Source organism: Myxine glutinosa, chromosome 2 (assembly GCF_964187855.1).
Source record: "Myxine glutinosa chromosome 2, kmMyxGlut1.1, whole genome shotgun sequence".
NCBI classification, from domain to species: domain Eukaryota; kingdom Metazoa; phylum Chordata; class Myxini; order Myxiniformes; family Myxinidae; genus Myxine; species Myxine glutinosa.
In genome coordinates, this window is record NC_136262.1 from 104,182,082 (window position 1) to 104,198,032 (window position 15,951).

Below are 15,951 nucleotides of genomic sequence, written 5' to 3' on the forward strand. Positions count from 1 at the left end.
CCCCCTCCCCCCTCCCCCCCCTCCCTCCCCCTCCTCCCCCCCCTCCCTCCCCCTCCCTCCCCCCCCTCCCTCCCCCTCCTCCCCTCCCTCCCTCCTCCTCCCCCCTCCCCTCCCTCCCTCCCTCCTCCTCCTCTCCCCCCCTCTCCTCTCCCCCCCTCTCCCTCCCTCCCCTCCTCTCCCCCTCTCCTCTCCCCCCCTCCCCCTCCCCTCCGGTGGCAATGAAATGATGAATTGCGAAAGATGATGGGATTATTAATAGAGCCTGTGATTGATGCTGTGAAGAGGAACAGGTTGAGATGGTTTGGTCATGTGTTGAGGAAGGATGAAAGTGACTGGTTGAGAAGAGTGATGGAAATGAATGTAGAAGGAAGTAGAGGACTGGGAAGACCGAGAAAGACTTGGCTAAAGGTGGTGGAAGAAGAAATGCGGGCAAGGGGGTTAACAAGGAGAGATGCAGAAAATAGGGCAAAATGGAGAAGATTGTCATGGGGACCGCAAGGCTAACCCCCGCTCTAGCAGGGAAAATGGCCTTAAAATGCATGTTGTTGTTGTGTTGTATTGCACATTGGCCTCTCTCTGCTCCACCGCCCCTCCCAACCCTCTCTCCACTCCCTGCCGTCACTGCGTTGCCTGGTAACGCCAGGTACCTTTTGCTAGTAATAAATTAATTGAAAGCACTCCGTGAATGCCATACCCGCTCAGTCATAGCAGCCAATAGGAAATGCGCATCGGCAATCATATTGTCCTCTGAACCTTTATTCATACAGACTGCACGTAAATGAAATGTCCATTTATTTTCTTTAGTTTATTTTATTTTCTTTATGCATCTCTACAATTTTACTTCGGACGTATACGAGGAAACACCGAAAACAAGGGGAAAAAAAACAAAATAAAAACGACACCACCCAATTTGGGTTAGGTCTTCTTCTTCCTCCTACGCTTCTTCTTCTTCAGTTAATGCTTCGAGGGACCAACAGCATGGCGGATTCAAGCTCAAGGCAGCGGCAGCTGAAGATTAAAACAGGCGTGGTGCGACGGTAGGTGAAGCTCGACAGCTATCGTTCGTACTAGGTTCACGTGGTTCGGTGTATATGCAACAAAGCGTTGGTTCATGGTGCTTTGGCCTTTTGGTTTCGTGCGCTTGTAGCCTACTGTTGATGCGTAGCGGCATTTGTCTGTTCGGAGTGTGTACGTGATGATCACTCCCAATTGTTGTCGTTGTATACAAGTGCAGTATCTTCAAAGAAGAGCAGTCTTACAAGTCAGAATCGAAGCAGCATGAGGAGAAAATGCAGACGATGAAAGATGAGGGCAGCGATGAGTATCTGATGAAAAGACAGGTCCGTATTAATCTGAGTATTGGTATTGTGGAAGGGAGGGGTAGTGTGCTGCGTCATTGGGAGGAGGAGGAGGAGGTCGTCGTCGATGATTTGATGTGAATTTGGCTTTGATGAATGAAAGGATTTTGCGACGGTGGGGGAGCGGTTAGGTTTGTTTCCTTGAACGCGCCTGATCCTGTTTGGTGCTGGAATGGATGTGAGGTCTGGTGTGTTGGGTTAAGGATGATAGGGTCACAGGACAACCCAGTTTATGGTGTCACCTTTGATGTGTCCCCAGATTTCTCCCTTTTGTGGAGTTCAATCCAAGGTTACCATATTTGAATTGCAAAAAGACACGGAGGACAAAAAAAAAGAAAGACCAAAGGTCTAACAATGGTCATAGTGTAGCTGTGCTTGTTTGATACTTTAGTTGAAGAGGATAGTATTACCGGGTGGGGTTACCAGTTAGGACACATACTTTTCCACATTAATTTTTTTAAACTCCAGGCATGGACAGCTGGTTCGTGAATGACTTGGTTTTAAAAAAACGGCAAATGGCAAACAATAAACCAATAAATTCCACGTTCCTGTGCCACCTTCAATCGAACGTCAGGCATTGATAGCAGATTCTCTATATTTTCATTCCAAGCAGCATCATTCATCATTCATCATTCCAATCGTAAATTAATGATATAGTATTAATATATCAAAATATAATGTTGAATCACGGTTGTATTGAGATATTATCAAACCAGCAAACGGTTATCATCTGTTCACTTCCGGATTCGGGAGTGAGGTCCGTCGAATGCATTTCAAAATCATAATTGTATTGAGGAATTTCTGAAACCTCCTACCTTGTGACACCTGCTGTGACCCCAAAACATTCCACAGAAGGTTATTATATTTACTTTTAGTAAAATATGCAACCATATTGGTTACTAAATGCTTCCCTCTCATGTAACCAAATCATCAGCTCTGATTGGTGTATGTTTGTGCACATATGGACGGAAAAACGCTGGTCTAGACGGCATTGCCCTACGGGCAACACCGTAACAAGAGGGAGAATTGTTTTGCAATACATGCCCCTTACCGTCCCAATGAATGTTCTTGTTCGAAGAAAAAAAAAAAAAAAGACAAAACTCCTCAAAATGCAAACTTTTCCTGCAATTTATCATAAAAAGTCATGTAGGCCTCAAGCTGAGGCCTGAAATAGTGCCAAAAAATGAGTTTCGTTTTTTTGAGAACTCGTGGGACTACAATTTCTATGCATTGCTTTATTGTACATACAACATGCCTGACCTTGTGTTAAAAGTTTAACTCTGAAATCCCGCCAGTTTCCGTGAACTACCACGTCAAACTAGGTCATGTAGAGTCAAAAAGGAGGATTTTAAGCTCCGGTGCCGACTTTGCGGCCTGGTATCTCCGTCAGTACATATAATTCAGCTGAGGAATTTATGCTCGGCACAGACCTCCCATGGTTCTGTGGCCCTGTCAGTTTTGAAGGCTCTTACTTACGCACGCATCATACAGCGGAAATGTAAAGAATGTACTTTTGTCATACGTACATACTCTAAAATTCAATGAATTTCTCTGAAATTAACCCAAAATATTTTCGAAACCATCAGAGATATCCTCTCGAAAATGGGTAAGCTTGGCATATAGAAGGGATACTGCTTATTGGCGACGTTTCGTGGTTGTCTGGAAAACAACGGATGAAGGGGGCGACACGAAAAATGCCTCCAGGTGCATATGGGGACCGCATGATGACCAGGGATAGCACAGTGAATGTAGAGTAGCGAAGCTTGGTATTATGGTCGGCGGTATGAATACATGATAATCCATTGATACAATAATTATCAATCCATAGATAATAATAAGGCACACACCTGAAGTAAATCGCATGGTAGTTTATTCACCGTCGTGTCAATACGCAAAGATACAGGCTTCGATGTATGCGAAAATTCTGAATGTCCACGGGCTCAAGTAGCATTCTTTACGTCAAAACATTACAAAGTGAATGTAAAATGCCATAAACTTAGAACATAAACTTAGAAATTACATGACAAATTTGGTCAGTGCGCTTTCCCGTCTCATTCGATCCATAGGCAAAACATTCCACCCCATCAGTTATTCATCAAGATATTCATCGTTGTCGATGTCCACACCTCCATCCCCTTGTAAGCGCTGTTTTGTGATAGTCTCAGTGGAGTTCATGCAATTCTTACAACAACATAAATCGGTGCAAGACAAACCCGACTTACGACAGGAGCATAGCATACCTTCGCAACGAGTTTTCAGACATTTGCAGCTTATTATTTCTAGAATACTCTCTGGAGCTGGGGGCTTCGTCACCCATTTGATGGAGAGTTCATCGTTTAATAATGTCCATCCGTGACCATCAGGGAATGGGGGATTGATCATTTGTTGCAGTGAGCGCAGAAAAACCGCAGCTTGGTACGAGGCCCGCCGAGTGTGCTGAATTAAAGCATCCTTCGTTGGAGGCATGCTTTGTTCACATGGGGAGGACGAGGCAAGACAGAAGACTTTGTATCTCGTGTCATTGACTTCGGTGGATTTAGTCTGCCTATACAAATGACAGACGAATGTTTCGAGCCAGACAATCAACGATTCTGGTGGGATGAATTCTTGCCCAAGTTCAATGAAAGCATTGGTAAACTCCTCCGACGCTGTCTTTATGGAAAATGCTTTATGTTTGCCCTTCCCGTAGAAGGCACTCGTTGAGTCGCAGCCAGTGAAGGTATGAAGGCCGATCAAAGCAGCGGACACTTCAGGCCCTAAGGCCGATACTATATTCGTCAAATTTATGATACGCGCCTTGTTCTTCACTCCGGTGGCAAAGTACATAGATGTATTAAGAGAAATATCATGGCTCACAGACAAGGCTATGACTGCCACATCAGTATCGGGACTGTGGATGACTACGCAGCTGTGCGTATTACTTGCATGTTTGCAATGAAGTAAGATATGTGTGTCTCCCTCTTTGTGGTCACATTTTAGTTCGTCTATCACATGGACCGACATAACTGCATCATGGACATCCAATCAATGACACTCATTTCCATGAGCGATGTAGATACTGATGTCGCCTCTGACTGCGCCAAAATCAGCACCCTGCCATTCAGTGACCAGGAACTCAACGAGGGCTTCCTTGTTTTCCCCGTTTGCAAGGAACTTTTTCCACTGCGTTGGAGTTTTCTGGTGTTTGTTGTGAATGCAGAACGTCTGTTTCCCACCATCGCCACGATACGTCCTCTCAGCATTTTTCACGCTGATAGCTGGGTATGTGTCGGTGACAAAGTCCACCCGATTGCATTTTAGCTTCTTCATCAGCTGGATGAGTCGAGACAGTACAGCATCGGCAAGTTCGCCAAAACTCGAAACTGAATGTCGCATGCTATGCAGAAGGCCCATACCATCGATGATTAGGGCACCATCATCAGGCACTGTTGAAACCAAGTAGTCCTTGGAGCTTTCAATTGCATCAAGTAAGGCGGACTTCGTTGTCTTTGCCATGGAGCCATCAGCTGTCGCAAGTGGCAGCGAGACAGGAGACAGTGAATAGCACAGAATCTCACGCAGATCGATGTTCCTGTTCTGTGCAATAATAAGCAGTCCAGAAAATAACTGCTTGTCATTGCGTAACATGATCTGCTTACCTGACTTTGTTTTTGCCTTCGATTTCCCTAGATTTGAAAACGTTTTCAGCTTCAATGCCTTGAGGGGTGCAAAGAAATCTACTGACGGATTTATCAAACGGTTGTCAACGAATTCGTACATGCTCCTCTCACCAATCTCATTGGCTGAGATCAGGTCGTGTTGGATCTCACTGCTGGCCACAACACCTGAACTGATGCTTGTCAGTTCTGTAATGTGGGAATCAAACGGATTCTGCATAGACTCGATGATCGACACGATGTTTCCGACTGACTTTTCGTCGGCGATAATTCTGCTGTGGCCGAGTTCCTTCCTGACCTGACGGTCTCGAGAAGTATCAGTCATAGCTTCGCATTGGCGGACAATGGCCGCCCGTTTATTTTGGCTCGGTGTCCATCTTTGGACAGCACCACGATTCAAGGTAATTCCTGTCAACCCCTTGGTGTTTTTGAATCTCTGTTCAGAGTTTGCTCGATTTTCTGGTCACAAGCAATTGACGAGAACATGTGCCTGTCCGCTGAACGGTCCATTGACCATGCGAGGTCATAGATTTGTGAACCTCGGGATGAGTTAGGGGGAGAATGACCATCTCCAGCCAAGAAGCGGGCAGGTATCGAGCATAATTAAATCGATTGTACGAGAAAAACCAAGGGAGCATGTGCCGTATAGCAGACACAAAGATTCCAGTCGGACTCAGGAGTTCCCCTGATGAATAATAACAGCAGCTGGACCATCTCGATGTACGACGACCAAAATGCAAACGTGGGATTCTCTTCACCTTGCCGCTGAACAAACAAATTGAAGGCAGATAACAATGTGGTGAACGCATCGCCAGACGACAGGCTGAGAAATTCCTCACTGGGATAGACATCAGCAAGGTCGCCCACGATTGCGAGAGCGCATTGCTCTTCGTCCTCCGACAAGGATTCGAGGAAAGCCTCGAAACGTAGTCTGTGGAGCCCTTCGGCTAAGAGTTTGTGGGATCTCATGCTTATATTATAGTGATGACCGCTCACTACACCGTTGATGGACCCCTCAGCTACCACTTCTGATTCGATCAGTATGTCTTTCATTCCGGCATCTGCAAATCGTTTTCTGATAATGGCTAGAAAGGCCATTGCTGTGTGGAATTCTCCAAGCCTGACTATAAACCGATTGGTCGAGGCTTCGTCTTTCCACCTAATCTGCTGGACCTTTGAATAAATGGCCGAGTCAAAAACAAGGATCATTTGCGGTAAATCCAGTCGATCGGATATTTCTCGACTCTTATTCAGAATTGCATTTACGGTCGACATTTCGGTAGGCGAGGATTCTATGACAGGTAGGTAATGGATGGCTGACTTTTCCAACGTTTCGTTCTGATGAAGCTCAAGATGGAAGGCCGTCCATCCAGGAATTGTAGAAAGCGTGTCAGCTACTACCTTGGTGATACCATATGCCGCTTCGATGACAGCGGCTGCCTTCAGAGTTCTTTTGTAGTAGTCATCACGAATAAGTGCGCCCGCTTCCTGAGGAATATGGAGGGGCCCCTGTTTTTTCTGAAGATGATAATCGTCAATTTGACCGATGGAAGGCTTCGGCGACCGTAAGCCTTTTTTTTTTTTTTTTTTTTTTTTTTTTGTATACAAGATCGAGGCTCGTGAAAGAGCTAACATTAATCACACAAAAAGTCAAACCGACACACAAAACACAAAAAACAAGGGGAGCAGCAGACAAGATGGGGAGAGAGGGGAAGGACACATAACATTTGAGAGCCGGGACATCGGGAGGACTTGGGGGGAGGTGGGAGAGGTGGGAGAGGTATAAAACATGAACACTGCAAGGACTCTGGGGTGAATTACCGGGGGTAGAAAAGATCAAGGTTTTGGATGGGAGAAGATAAGAGATGGTGGTGAACAGCTGTTTTAAAGACCTGGAGGGAGAAGTGGGATTGAAGGGAGTGGGGGAGTTTGTTCCAGAGGCGGGAGAAAAGGGGAATGAAAGAGTGAAGGTGAGCAGAGAGCCTAGATTTTGGCAGTTTAACCATAAGGGTTGCAGGCAGATCTTGTGCGACCTGAAGGAATATTTGGGGGACAGAGCACAGAGAGAGCTGGGGGAGCAAAGCCGGAGAGGAGCCGGTAGAAGACAGAAAGACCACCAACCTGCCTGCGGTGAGTGAGTGAAAGGCCCTCGGAGTTGACTTCATCGCAGGAGATTCCAATGATTCTGAAAGCTTTGGCCTCAACAGCGTGAAGCCGAGCTAGGTGTGAGGCAGGAGCACCAGCCCAGAGGGGGGAACAGTATTCCATTGAGCTGCGGATGAAAGCCTTGTATGTAGTGAGGAGCTCAGGTGTGCCAAGGAAGGACTTCGCACAACGGAGGATGCCCAGTCGGTGACTGGCTTTGGAGGCCAGCTTGGAAAGTGTGGATCTTTCTTCAACGATTTCCTTCTAGAATGACTGGTGGCCTCCTTAACGCACGCTTGTACCATTATACCGTTGGTATGATGGGTAGTACCTCGCCCGGAAAGTGTCTCTTCCCCGAAATCAATGTTGTCCCATACAAGAATAGTGGGCACGCTCTTTGCAAAGCCATGAGGAACAGAGTCATGTTCATTGACCAGATGTTGGTGTCTGTTGGCAAGATTGTGACACTCACCGTCCAATTGCAGCCACGTCTGCAGGCATTCACGATATTTACTCCATCTAAGAGGCGTAAACGGCGAAGTTATGTCATTCACTACGTGTTCAAAGTGCATGAAGCACTTTAAACGCGATTTTCCCGAGGCCATGAATCCCATGATTAAACATTCAGCGCGACATGGGTGCCGCCATTTTGTATGTTATGTGACCTAAGCAAGTGTTCTGATATAGGCCTAGATTCAAAATTAGTGCCTTCGATGCATGACAAAGTAGTGCGACATAAACGCGTGGAAAACTTTCAAACTGGCAGGATCTGTTAAACTTTTTGTATGCGCTACAACTCAGCATGTACTCAGATAACCAGTGCTTATTATCTTGCCAAAACGAAGTTTTTGCAAGATGTATCAGTCAGCTTGTATGTTTGTTTGTTTGTTATCTTGCCAAAACGAAGTTTTTGCAAGATGTATTAGTCAGCTTGTATGTTTGTTTTTTTGTTTGTTTTTTTTTTTGTTTTTTTGTTTGTGGTTAATCATTTTTTTTCCACGTTTAGATCACTCTGTAGACCACAGTTATTATTGGAAACTCCTGTAACTTCGCATATCAGAGTCCTATAGAGATACCCTTCAGCACCCAAAATTTTGAAGGTCAAGGTCAAAGGTCAAGGTCACTTTGTGGTCAATCATGGAGGTCGACGAAACCCTTATTTTTTTGAGTAACTTTGATCGGATCGTCTCCAAACTTCATGGGAATCTAGTATATGGTCCGGCGCTCAGCTGATTAGTTTTTGGTGGCGATCGGCCTTGACCTTCATGGTTAGCGCTGGAGGTCGAAAATTATTGACCCCAAGGTCAAATGTTGAAATCGTTATTTTTTGAGTAACTTTGATCGGATCGTCTCCAAACTTCATGGGAATCTAGTATATGGTCCGGCGCTCAGCTGATTAGTTTTTTGTGGCGATCGGCCTTGACCTTCATGGTTAGCGCTGGAGGTCGACCTTGACCTTTGACCTTGACCTTCAGATCACTCTGTAGACCACAGTTATTATTGGAAACTCCTGTAACTTCGCATATCAGAATCCTATAGAGATACCCTTCAGCACACAAAATTTTGAAGGTCAAGGTCAAAGGTCAAGGTCACTTTGTGGTCAATCATGGAGGTCGACGAAACCCTTATTTTTTGAGTAACTTTGATCGGATCGTCTCCAAACTTCATGGGAATCTAGTATATGGTCCGGCGCTCAGCTGATTAGTTTTTGGTGGCGATCGGCCTTGACCTTCATGGTTAGCGCTGGAGGTCGAAAATTATTGACCCCAAGGTCAAATGTTGAAATCGTTATTTTTTGAGTAACTTTGATCGGATCGTCTCCAAACTTCATGGGAATCTAGTATATGGTCCGGCGCTCAGCTGATTAGTTTTTGGTGGCGATCGGCCTTGACCTTCATGGTTAGCGCTGGAGGTCGAAAATTATTGACCCCAAGGTCAAATTTTGAAATCGTAGGTACCATATCGAGTAATACCTCATATGAATGCCCTTGATGAGTGCTTCCCAGATCTGTAAACAGTTTGACGCTATGACGTCATTTGATGACGTCATGACGAAAAAACGGAATTTTCATGAAAAAATTATTTCCTCAGTTCTCATCAAAATCTTTCAATATCTCGTGGGCAGACATTCCTCAAAGAGTCGCTTCTAGTGGATAGCAGTTCTGTTCACCTCAGTGTGACCTGAAGCAAGTCACTCATGTTCACATTTTGGCAAGATACGGTTCACCCTGTGGGTGACATAGGTTTATTATCTTGCCAAAACGAAGTTTTTGCAAGATGTATTAGTCAGCTTGTATGTTTGTTTTTTTGTTTGTTTTTTTTTTTGTTTTTTTGTTTGTGGTTAATCATTTTTTTTCCACGTTTAGATCACTCTGTAGACCACAGTTATTATTGGAAACTCCTGTAACTTCGCATATCAGAGTCCTATAGAGATACCCTTCAGCACACAAAATTTTGAAGGTCAAGGTCAAAGGTCAAGGTCACTTTGTGGTCAATCATGGAGGTGGACGAAACCCTTATTTTTTGAGTAACTTTGATCGGATCGTCTCCAAACTTCATGGGAATCTAGTATATGGTCCGGCGCTCAGCTGATTAGTTTTTGGTGGCGATCGGCCTTGACCTTCATGGTTAGCGCTGGAGGTCGAAAATTATTGACCCCAAGGTCAAATGTTGAAACCCTTATTTTTTGAGTAACTTTGATCGGATCGTCTCCAAACTTCATGGGAATCTAGTATATGGTCCGGCGCTCAGCTGATTAGTTTTTGGTGGCGATCGGCCTTGACCTTCATGGTTAGCGCTGGAGGTCGAAAATTATTGACCCCAAGGTCAAATGTTGAAATCGTAGGTACCATATCTTCGCATATCTTCGCATGTAACTTCGCATATCAGAGTCCTATAGAGATACCCTTCAGCACACAAAATTTTGAAGGTCAAGGTCAAAGGTCAAGGTCACTTTGTGGTCAATCATGGAGGTCGACGAAACCCTTATTTTTTGAGTAACTTTGATCGGATCGTCTCCAAACTTCATGGGAATCTAGTATATGGTCCGGCGCTCAGCTGATTAGTTTTTGGTGGCGATCGGCCTTGACCTTCATGGTTAGCGCTGGAGGTCGAAAATTATTGACCCCAAGGTCAAATGTTGAAACCCTTATTTTTTGAGTAACTTTGATCGGATCGTCTCCAAACTTCATGGGAATCTAGTATATGGTCCGGCGCTCAGCTGATTAGTTTTTGGTGGCGATCGGCCTTGACCTTCATGGTTAGCGCTGGAGGTCGAAAATTATTGACCCCAAGGTCAAATGTTGAAATCGTAGGTATCATATCTTCGCATATCTTCGCATGTAACTTCGCATATCAGAGTCCTATAGAGATACCCTTCAGCACACAAAATTTTGAAGGTCAAGGTCAAAGGTCAAGGTCACTTTGTGGTCAATCATGGAGGTCGACGAAACCCTTATTTTTTGAGTAACTTTGATCGGATCGTCTCCAAACTTCATGGGAATCTAGTATATGGTCCGGCGCTCAGCTGATTAGTTTTTGGTGGCGATCGGCCTTGACCTTCATGGTTAGCGCTGGAGGTCGAAAATTATTGACCCCAAGGTCAAATGTTGAAATCCTTATTTTTTGAGTAACGTTGATCGGATCGTCTCCAAACTTCATGGGAATCTAGTATATGGTCCGGCGCTCAGCTGATTAGTTTTTGGTGGCGATCGGCCTTGACCTTCATGGTTAGCGCTGGAGGTCGAAAATTATTGACCCCAAGGTCAAATTTTGAAATCGTAGGTACCATATCGAGTAATACCTCATATGAATGCCCTTGATGAGTGCTTCCCAGATCTGTAAACAGTTTGACGCTATGACGTCATTTGATGACGTCATGACGAAAAAACGGAATTTTCATGAAAAAATTATTTCCTCAGTTCTCATCAAAATCTTTCAATATTTCATGTGCGTTGGTCATGAAGACATACTATTCACCATACGAAATTATTAAGGTCAAGGTCAAGGTCACTTTGCGGTCAATCATGGAGGTCAACGAAACCCTGGCAAGATACGGTTCACCCTGTGGGTGATGTTTTATTTGTTTGTTTTTTTGTTTGTTTTTTTGTTTGTGGTTAATCATTTTTTTTTCACGTTTAGATCACTCTGTAGACCACAGTTATTATTGGAAACTCCTGTAACTTCGCATATCAGAGTCCTATAGAGATACCCTTCAGCACACAAAATTTTGAAGGTCAAGGTCAAAGGTCAAGGTCACTTTGCGGTCAATCATGGAGGTCAACGAAACCCTTATTTTTTGAGTAACTTTGATCGGATCGTCTCCAAACTTCATGGGAATCTAGTATATGGTCCGGCGCTCAGCTGATTAGTTTTTGGTGGCGATCGGCCTTGACTTTCATGGTTAGCGCTGGAGGTCGAAAATTATTGACCCCAAGGTCAAATTACGAAACCCTTATTTTTTGAGTAACTTTGATCTTATGATCTCCAAACTTGGTGGGTATATAGGGTGTGGTATGGCGCTCAGTTGGTTAGTTTTTGGTGTCGATCGGCCTTGACCTTCAAGGTCATTTTGAAGGTCATTCAATTTTGACCAAAAGGTAAAATTTTCAAGTTTCAGTTACCATATCGAGTAGTACCTCAAATTGAAGCCCTTGTTGAGTGCTTTCCAAACATATAACTAGTTTGACAATGTGACGTCATTTGACGGCGTTATGACGAAAAAACTGCACTTTTCATGTATATTGTATTGCTTTAGTTCGCATTGTTTAGGTCACTCTGTAGAGCACAGTTCCCTTTGGAAACTCTTGTAAGTTCGCATATCAGAGTCTTTTAGAGATACCCTTTAGCACACAAAATTATGAAGGTCAAGGTCAAAGGTCAAGGTCACTTTGCGGCCAATCATGGAGGTCGACGAAACACTAATTGTTTGAGTAACTTTGATCGGATCGTCTCCAAACTTCATGGGAATCTAGTATATGGTCCGGCGCTCAGCTGATTAGTTTTTGGTGGCGATCGGCCTTGACCTTCATGGTTAGCGCTGGAGGTCGAAAATTATTGACCCCAAGGTCAAATTTTGAAATCGTAGGTACCATATCGAGTAATACCTCATATGAATGCCCTTGATGAGTGCTTCCCAGATCTGTAAACAGTTTGACGCTATGACGTCATTTGATGACGTCATGACGAAAAAACGGAATTTTCATGAAAAAATTATTTCCTCAGTTCTCATCAAAATCTTTCAATATTTCATGTGCGTTGGTCATGAAGACATACTATTCACCATACGAAATTATTAAGGTCAAGGTCAAAGGTCAAGGTCACTTGGCAAGATACGGTTCACCCTGTGGGTGACATATGTTTATTTTTTAGTCTCTCTGACCTCGGAACGGGATTGAACGATACACGGTGTCAGCTTGAGGCCTAATGTACTAAATTACAATTGAATATGTTAAAGGGTATGAAAAAAGGTCCAGAATGCCACAGGTGTGATGGACAGATTGATGGATAAACGGAGAACAAACATATAGTCATACATATAGAACAACCGTATAGGGGCGGCGGGATGAGAGGGGGGTGGGGGGGGAGGAAGGGGGTTGGGGGGGGGAAGAAGGGGGGTGGGGGGGGAGGAAGGGGAGTGGGGGGGAGGAAGGGGGGTGGGGGGGGTTGGAAGGGGCACACTGCTCGACGTTCTTGCTCTCTCACTGCTCCCTTGACTTTAAGGAAAAACTTAAGGATTATTTGTACAGGATATGCAACCATCCTCAACTTGAGAATGTCCTTTCAGGAAAAGTTAAGGAAATCCTCAAATTTTTCCTGAAAGATGCTTTATGTAACCGGGCTATAAACTCCGCTCACCTTAAGTGGTGGAAGTAATAAAATGCTCAATGATGATCAAATGAATTTCACCTAATAATCACTTTATTCCTCCATCCGGAAGCACATGCTCCCCATGCAACAAGTGTCATTTAAAATTACATGTTCTTGCTTATGGTTGTCTCTTCCTGTCTTTAATCTGATTGGTTGCCTGGCATAGCAACGGCTCCTAAGGATTTCCTTAACTACAAGGAAATCCTTATCCTTTAAGGTTGTTTATGCAACAGCACTTAAGGAAATCCTTCGAGGAGGAATTGCAGCAATTCCTGAAGGGAAATCTTTCCTTAAGGTTAACGTAGTTTTATGCAACTGGACCTTGTCTTCGGTTCTGCAGCGAATTTTCACTTTCGTTTTGGCATGGTAAAGAAGAAAATCAAAATCAAATCAAATGAATGTCTGGTGTAAAGGTACGGACACGGAAAAGACACTGAAATGTGGACTGAGCACATCACTCGACTCTCTCTCACACTGCGAGATTGGACAGGAAGAGGAAGTGGACGTGTGACCATAGGTCCCATCAAGCAAATGAAAAAAACCGAGACGGGGGAACACAAAATTGCAGCACAAGCAAATTAAAAAAATCAAAGGTATGACTTGGACAATAACAAACAAAAGGCAGGAAAATTCTGGAAATAAAATAAAATAAAATAATACAAATCTCACACGTTTCCCAGCCCCAAATCAGGTGGGAGGGCGATGGGGAAAGAAGGCAAAGTCGGTGCTGGAAACTGGTGACGTCGAGGTCACATCCACAAATAATCGAGAATTTAATTCAACGAGATCATCATTAGTCATGGTCATTAAAAAAAACGAAGTGGCGTATGTTCAATAGGAGGTCAAATTTGGTCTATTGTGCCAAGTTTGGTGGCAATTAGCCAAGTAGTTTGAGTGTGATTGGTGACACACACACACGCACACACACACACATTATAAAATATAAGTAATCCTCTTCTACCAGACTCGGTGGTGTAATTGTTAGTGCAGATTGGAGTCTGGGAGGTCGGTGGTTTTAATCCTGGCCGAGTCATACCCAAGACTTATAAATGGTACGTGCTGGCTGCTTCCGCACTTGCCGTTCAGCATTTAAAAGGACAGAGCAAGGACAAACCATCCAATTTCACCCTTCCCAAGAAACTGATTCGGCAGCACCAACGCTCAGTAATGAGTACGATGCATCAAAATCAGAAAATCTTAATTTTATATTTTTCTTACTTCTTCCTTTTTGTGAAACGTTTTGAGATTTTTGCTTCCAAATGAAAAGCGTTTTATGGGAAGTTGATTGATTGGCGTGTGACGACTGGACCATTGTGTTGCCTATTGATTTCAATTGGGATCCCTCCACCTCCCACCTCCCCAAGAAAATATATCCTCACTCCTTCACCCATATGTGAGGTCAGCATCAGCAAGTGTGATGGGCCATGCAGAGATGATTGTCGTCCTTGGTGGGATTTGATAATGTAAAGTAATTAAATGGGGGGGGGGGGTGATCATGTACAGAAAGTATTGGGGGTGGGGGGCATGGGCTTTGGCTGTGTCATCTTACAATACAAGGTACAAGGATACTACATCACTGCAGCTGCACAGTGGCCCATTATGGCTCATTCTACCCTCTGTGCACGTGTATGGCAGAATCTGCTTCTGCAGGAATCCACGATGATGATCGGAGATTGTCACCACCGATTGGAGGCTGCTTGTGAATCGCTTTCGCAGTTGCTTGTGAGTTTAGATCCCTTTAAGATTGCGTGATTGCGATATTGCAAGTGGCATGCCAGCTGATTGTCTGGAACGGCTTCCTGTGTTTATTTACCTTCTCGTGCATTTTATTGACCTGTTTAGGCCTTTTAAGCTGCTCAACATTGAGAAAAAACAATAATTTCCTGGCCAGTCTAATGTGTGGATTGGACATTTGGATTTTATTTTTTGTGGATATTATGGCATTTTACATCTCGACCAATCAAATTTTCCCCTCATGGACTCCGCCCATGTTCTTGTTTTTCCAAGACTGCTTGCGTGTCTGTGTTTTTAGGAAACCGAGAAGGAAATTGAGGACACAGAAGAATATAAAGCTGCAGCCGAAATATTAAAAGAAATTGGATTTGAATTATGAACGAGGTGGTGTGCTGTCGGGTGATCTATTTGTTATGCATACAAATGTGACAGATATTGTGAGTACCTCTCCATCCCCCCCAACACCTGTCAATTAAAATCTAAGAAGTTATGTTGAAGAATTGAAGAGGTGTGGGATGATAAAAATATGAGCAATCCCCTGCACCCCACGCCCCAATATGGACCAACCAGTCTGAATTGGCCACACTCCTATGCATGTGTAATAAATGGATAGCCCCTGGCTTGCTTTGGCCCCTGGGCACGGCTACATTAGATTTGTGCTTGCCAGTGATTGGACGAACAATTTTTTATTTGGGGTCAAGATGAAAGGGTTCACGGTAAGCAATGTATTTGTTTATTGCTTCGAAGTTGTGTTGAATAAATTTATGTTGTACAAGGTTCAAGGATTGTTTTGCTCATTATTTCCATGATAATTAAATATGCAGTGCATTCAGAAAGTATTCAGACCCCTTCACTTTTTTCACATTTTGTTATGTTGCAGCCTTACGCTGAAATCGTTTAAATTCATTCTTTCCCTCATCAATCTTCACACAACACCCCATAATGACGAAGAGAAAACAGGATTTTAGAAAGTTTTGCAAATGTATTATCAAGAAAAAACTGAAATATCACATTGACATAAGTATTCAGACCCTTTGCTATGACACTTGCAATTTAGCTCAGGTTCCTCCCATTTCTCTTGATCATCTTTGAGATGTTTCTACACCTTGATTGGAGTCCACCTGTGGTAAATTCAATTGATTGGACATGATTTGGAAAGGCACACACCTGTCTATATAAGGCAGTGGTTC

At 43.9% G+C, this 15,951-nt stretch overlaps 1 protein-coding gene across 1 annotated transcript; it reads left to right on the top strand.

Moving 5' to 3' along the window:
- The first annotated feature begins 922 nt into the window (after nt 1-922).
- Nucleotides 923-15,543, top strand: TBCA (tubulin folding cofactor A). The gene is made up of 4 exons (XM_068107599.2): nt 923-1,037; nt 1,235-1,340; nt 14,663-14,749; nt 15,060-15,543. The coding sequence occupies exons 1-4, from the start codon at nt 958-960 to the stop codon at nt 15,138-15,140; spliced, it is 354 nt and encodes a 117-aa protein (XP_067963700.1). The 5' UTR covers nt 923-957; the 3' UTR covers nt 15,141-15,543.
- Nucleotides 15,544-15,951: the final 408 nt, after the last annotated feature.

Coding starts and splice junctions, on each gene's coding strand:
- TBCA (XM_068107599.2), top strand. CDS start 958: ATGCTTCGAGGGACCAACAGCATGGCGGATTCAAGCTCAAGGCAGCGG. Junction 1,038..1,234: donor AAAACAGGCGTGGTGCGACG/GTAGGTGAAGCT, acceptor ATACAAGTGCAG/TATCTTCAAAGAAGAGCAGT. Junction 1,341..14,662: donor AGTATCTGATGAAAAGACAG/GTCCGTATTAAT, acceptor CGTGTATGGCAG/AATCTGCTTCTGCAGGAATC.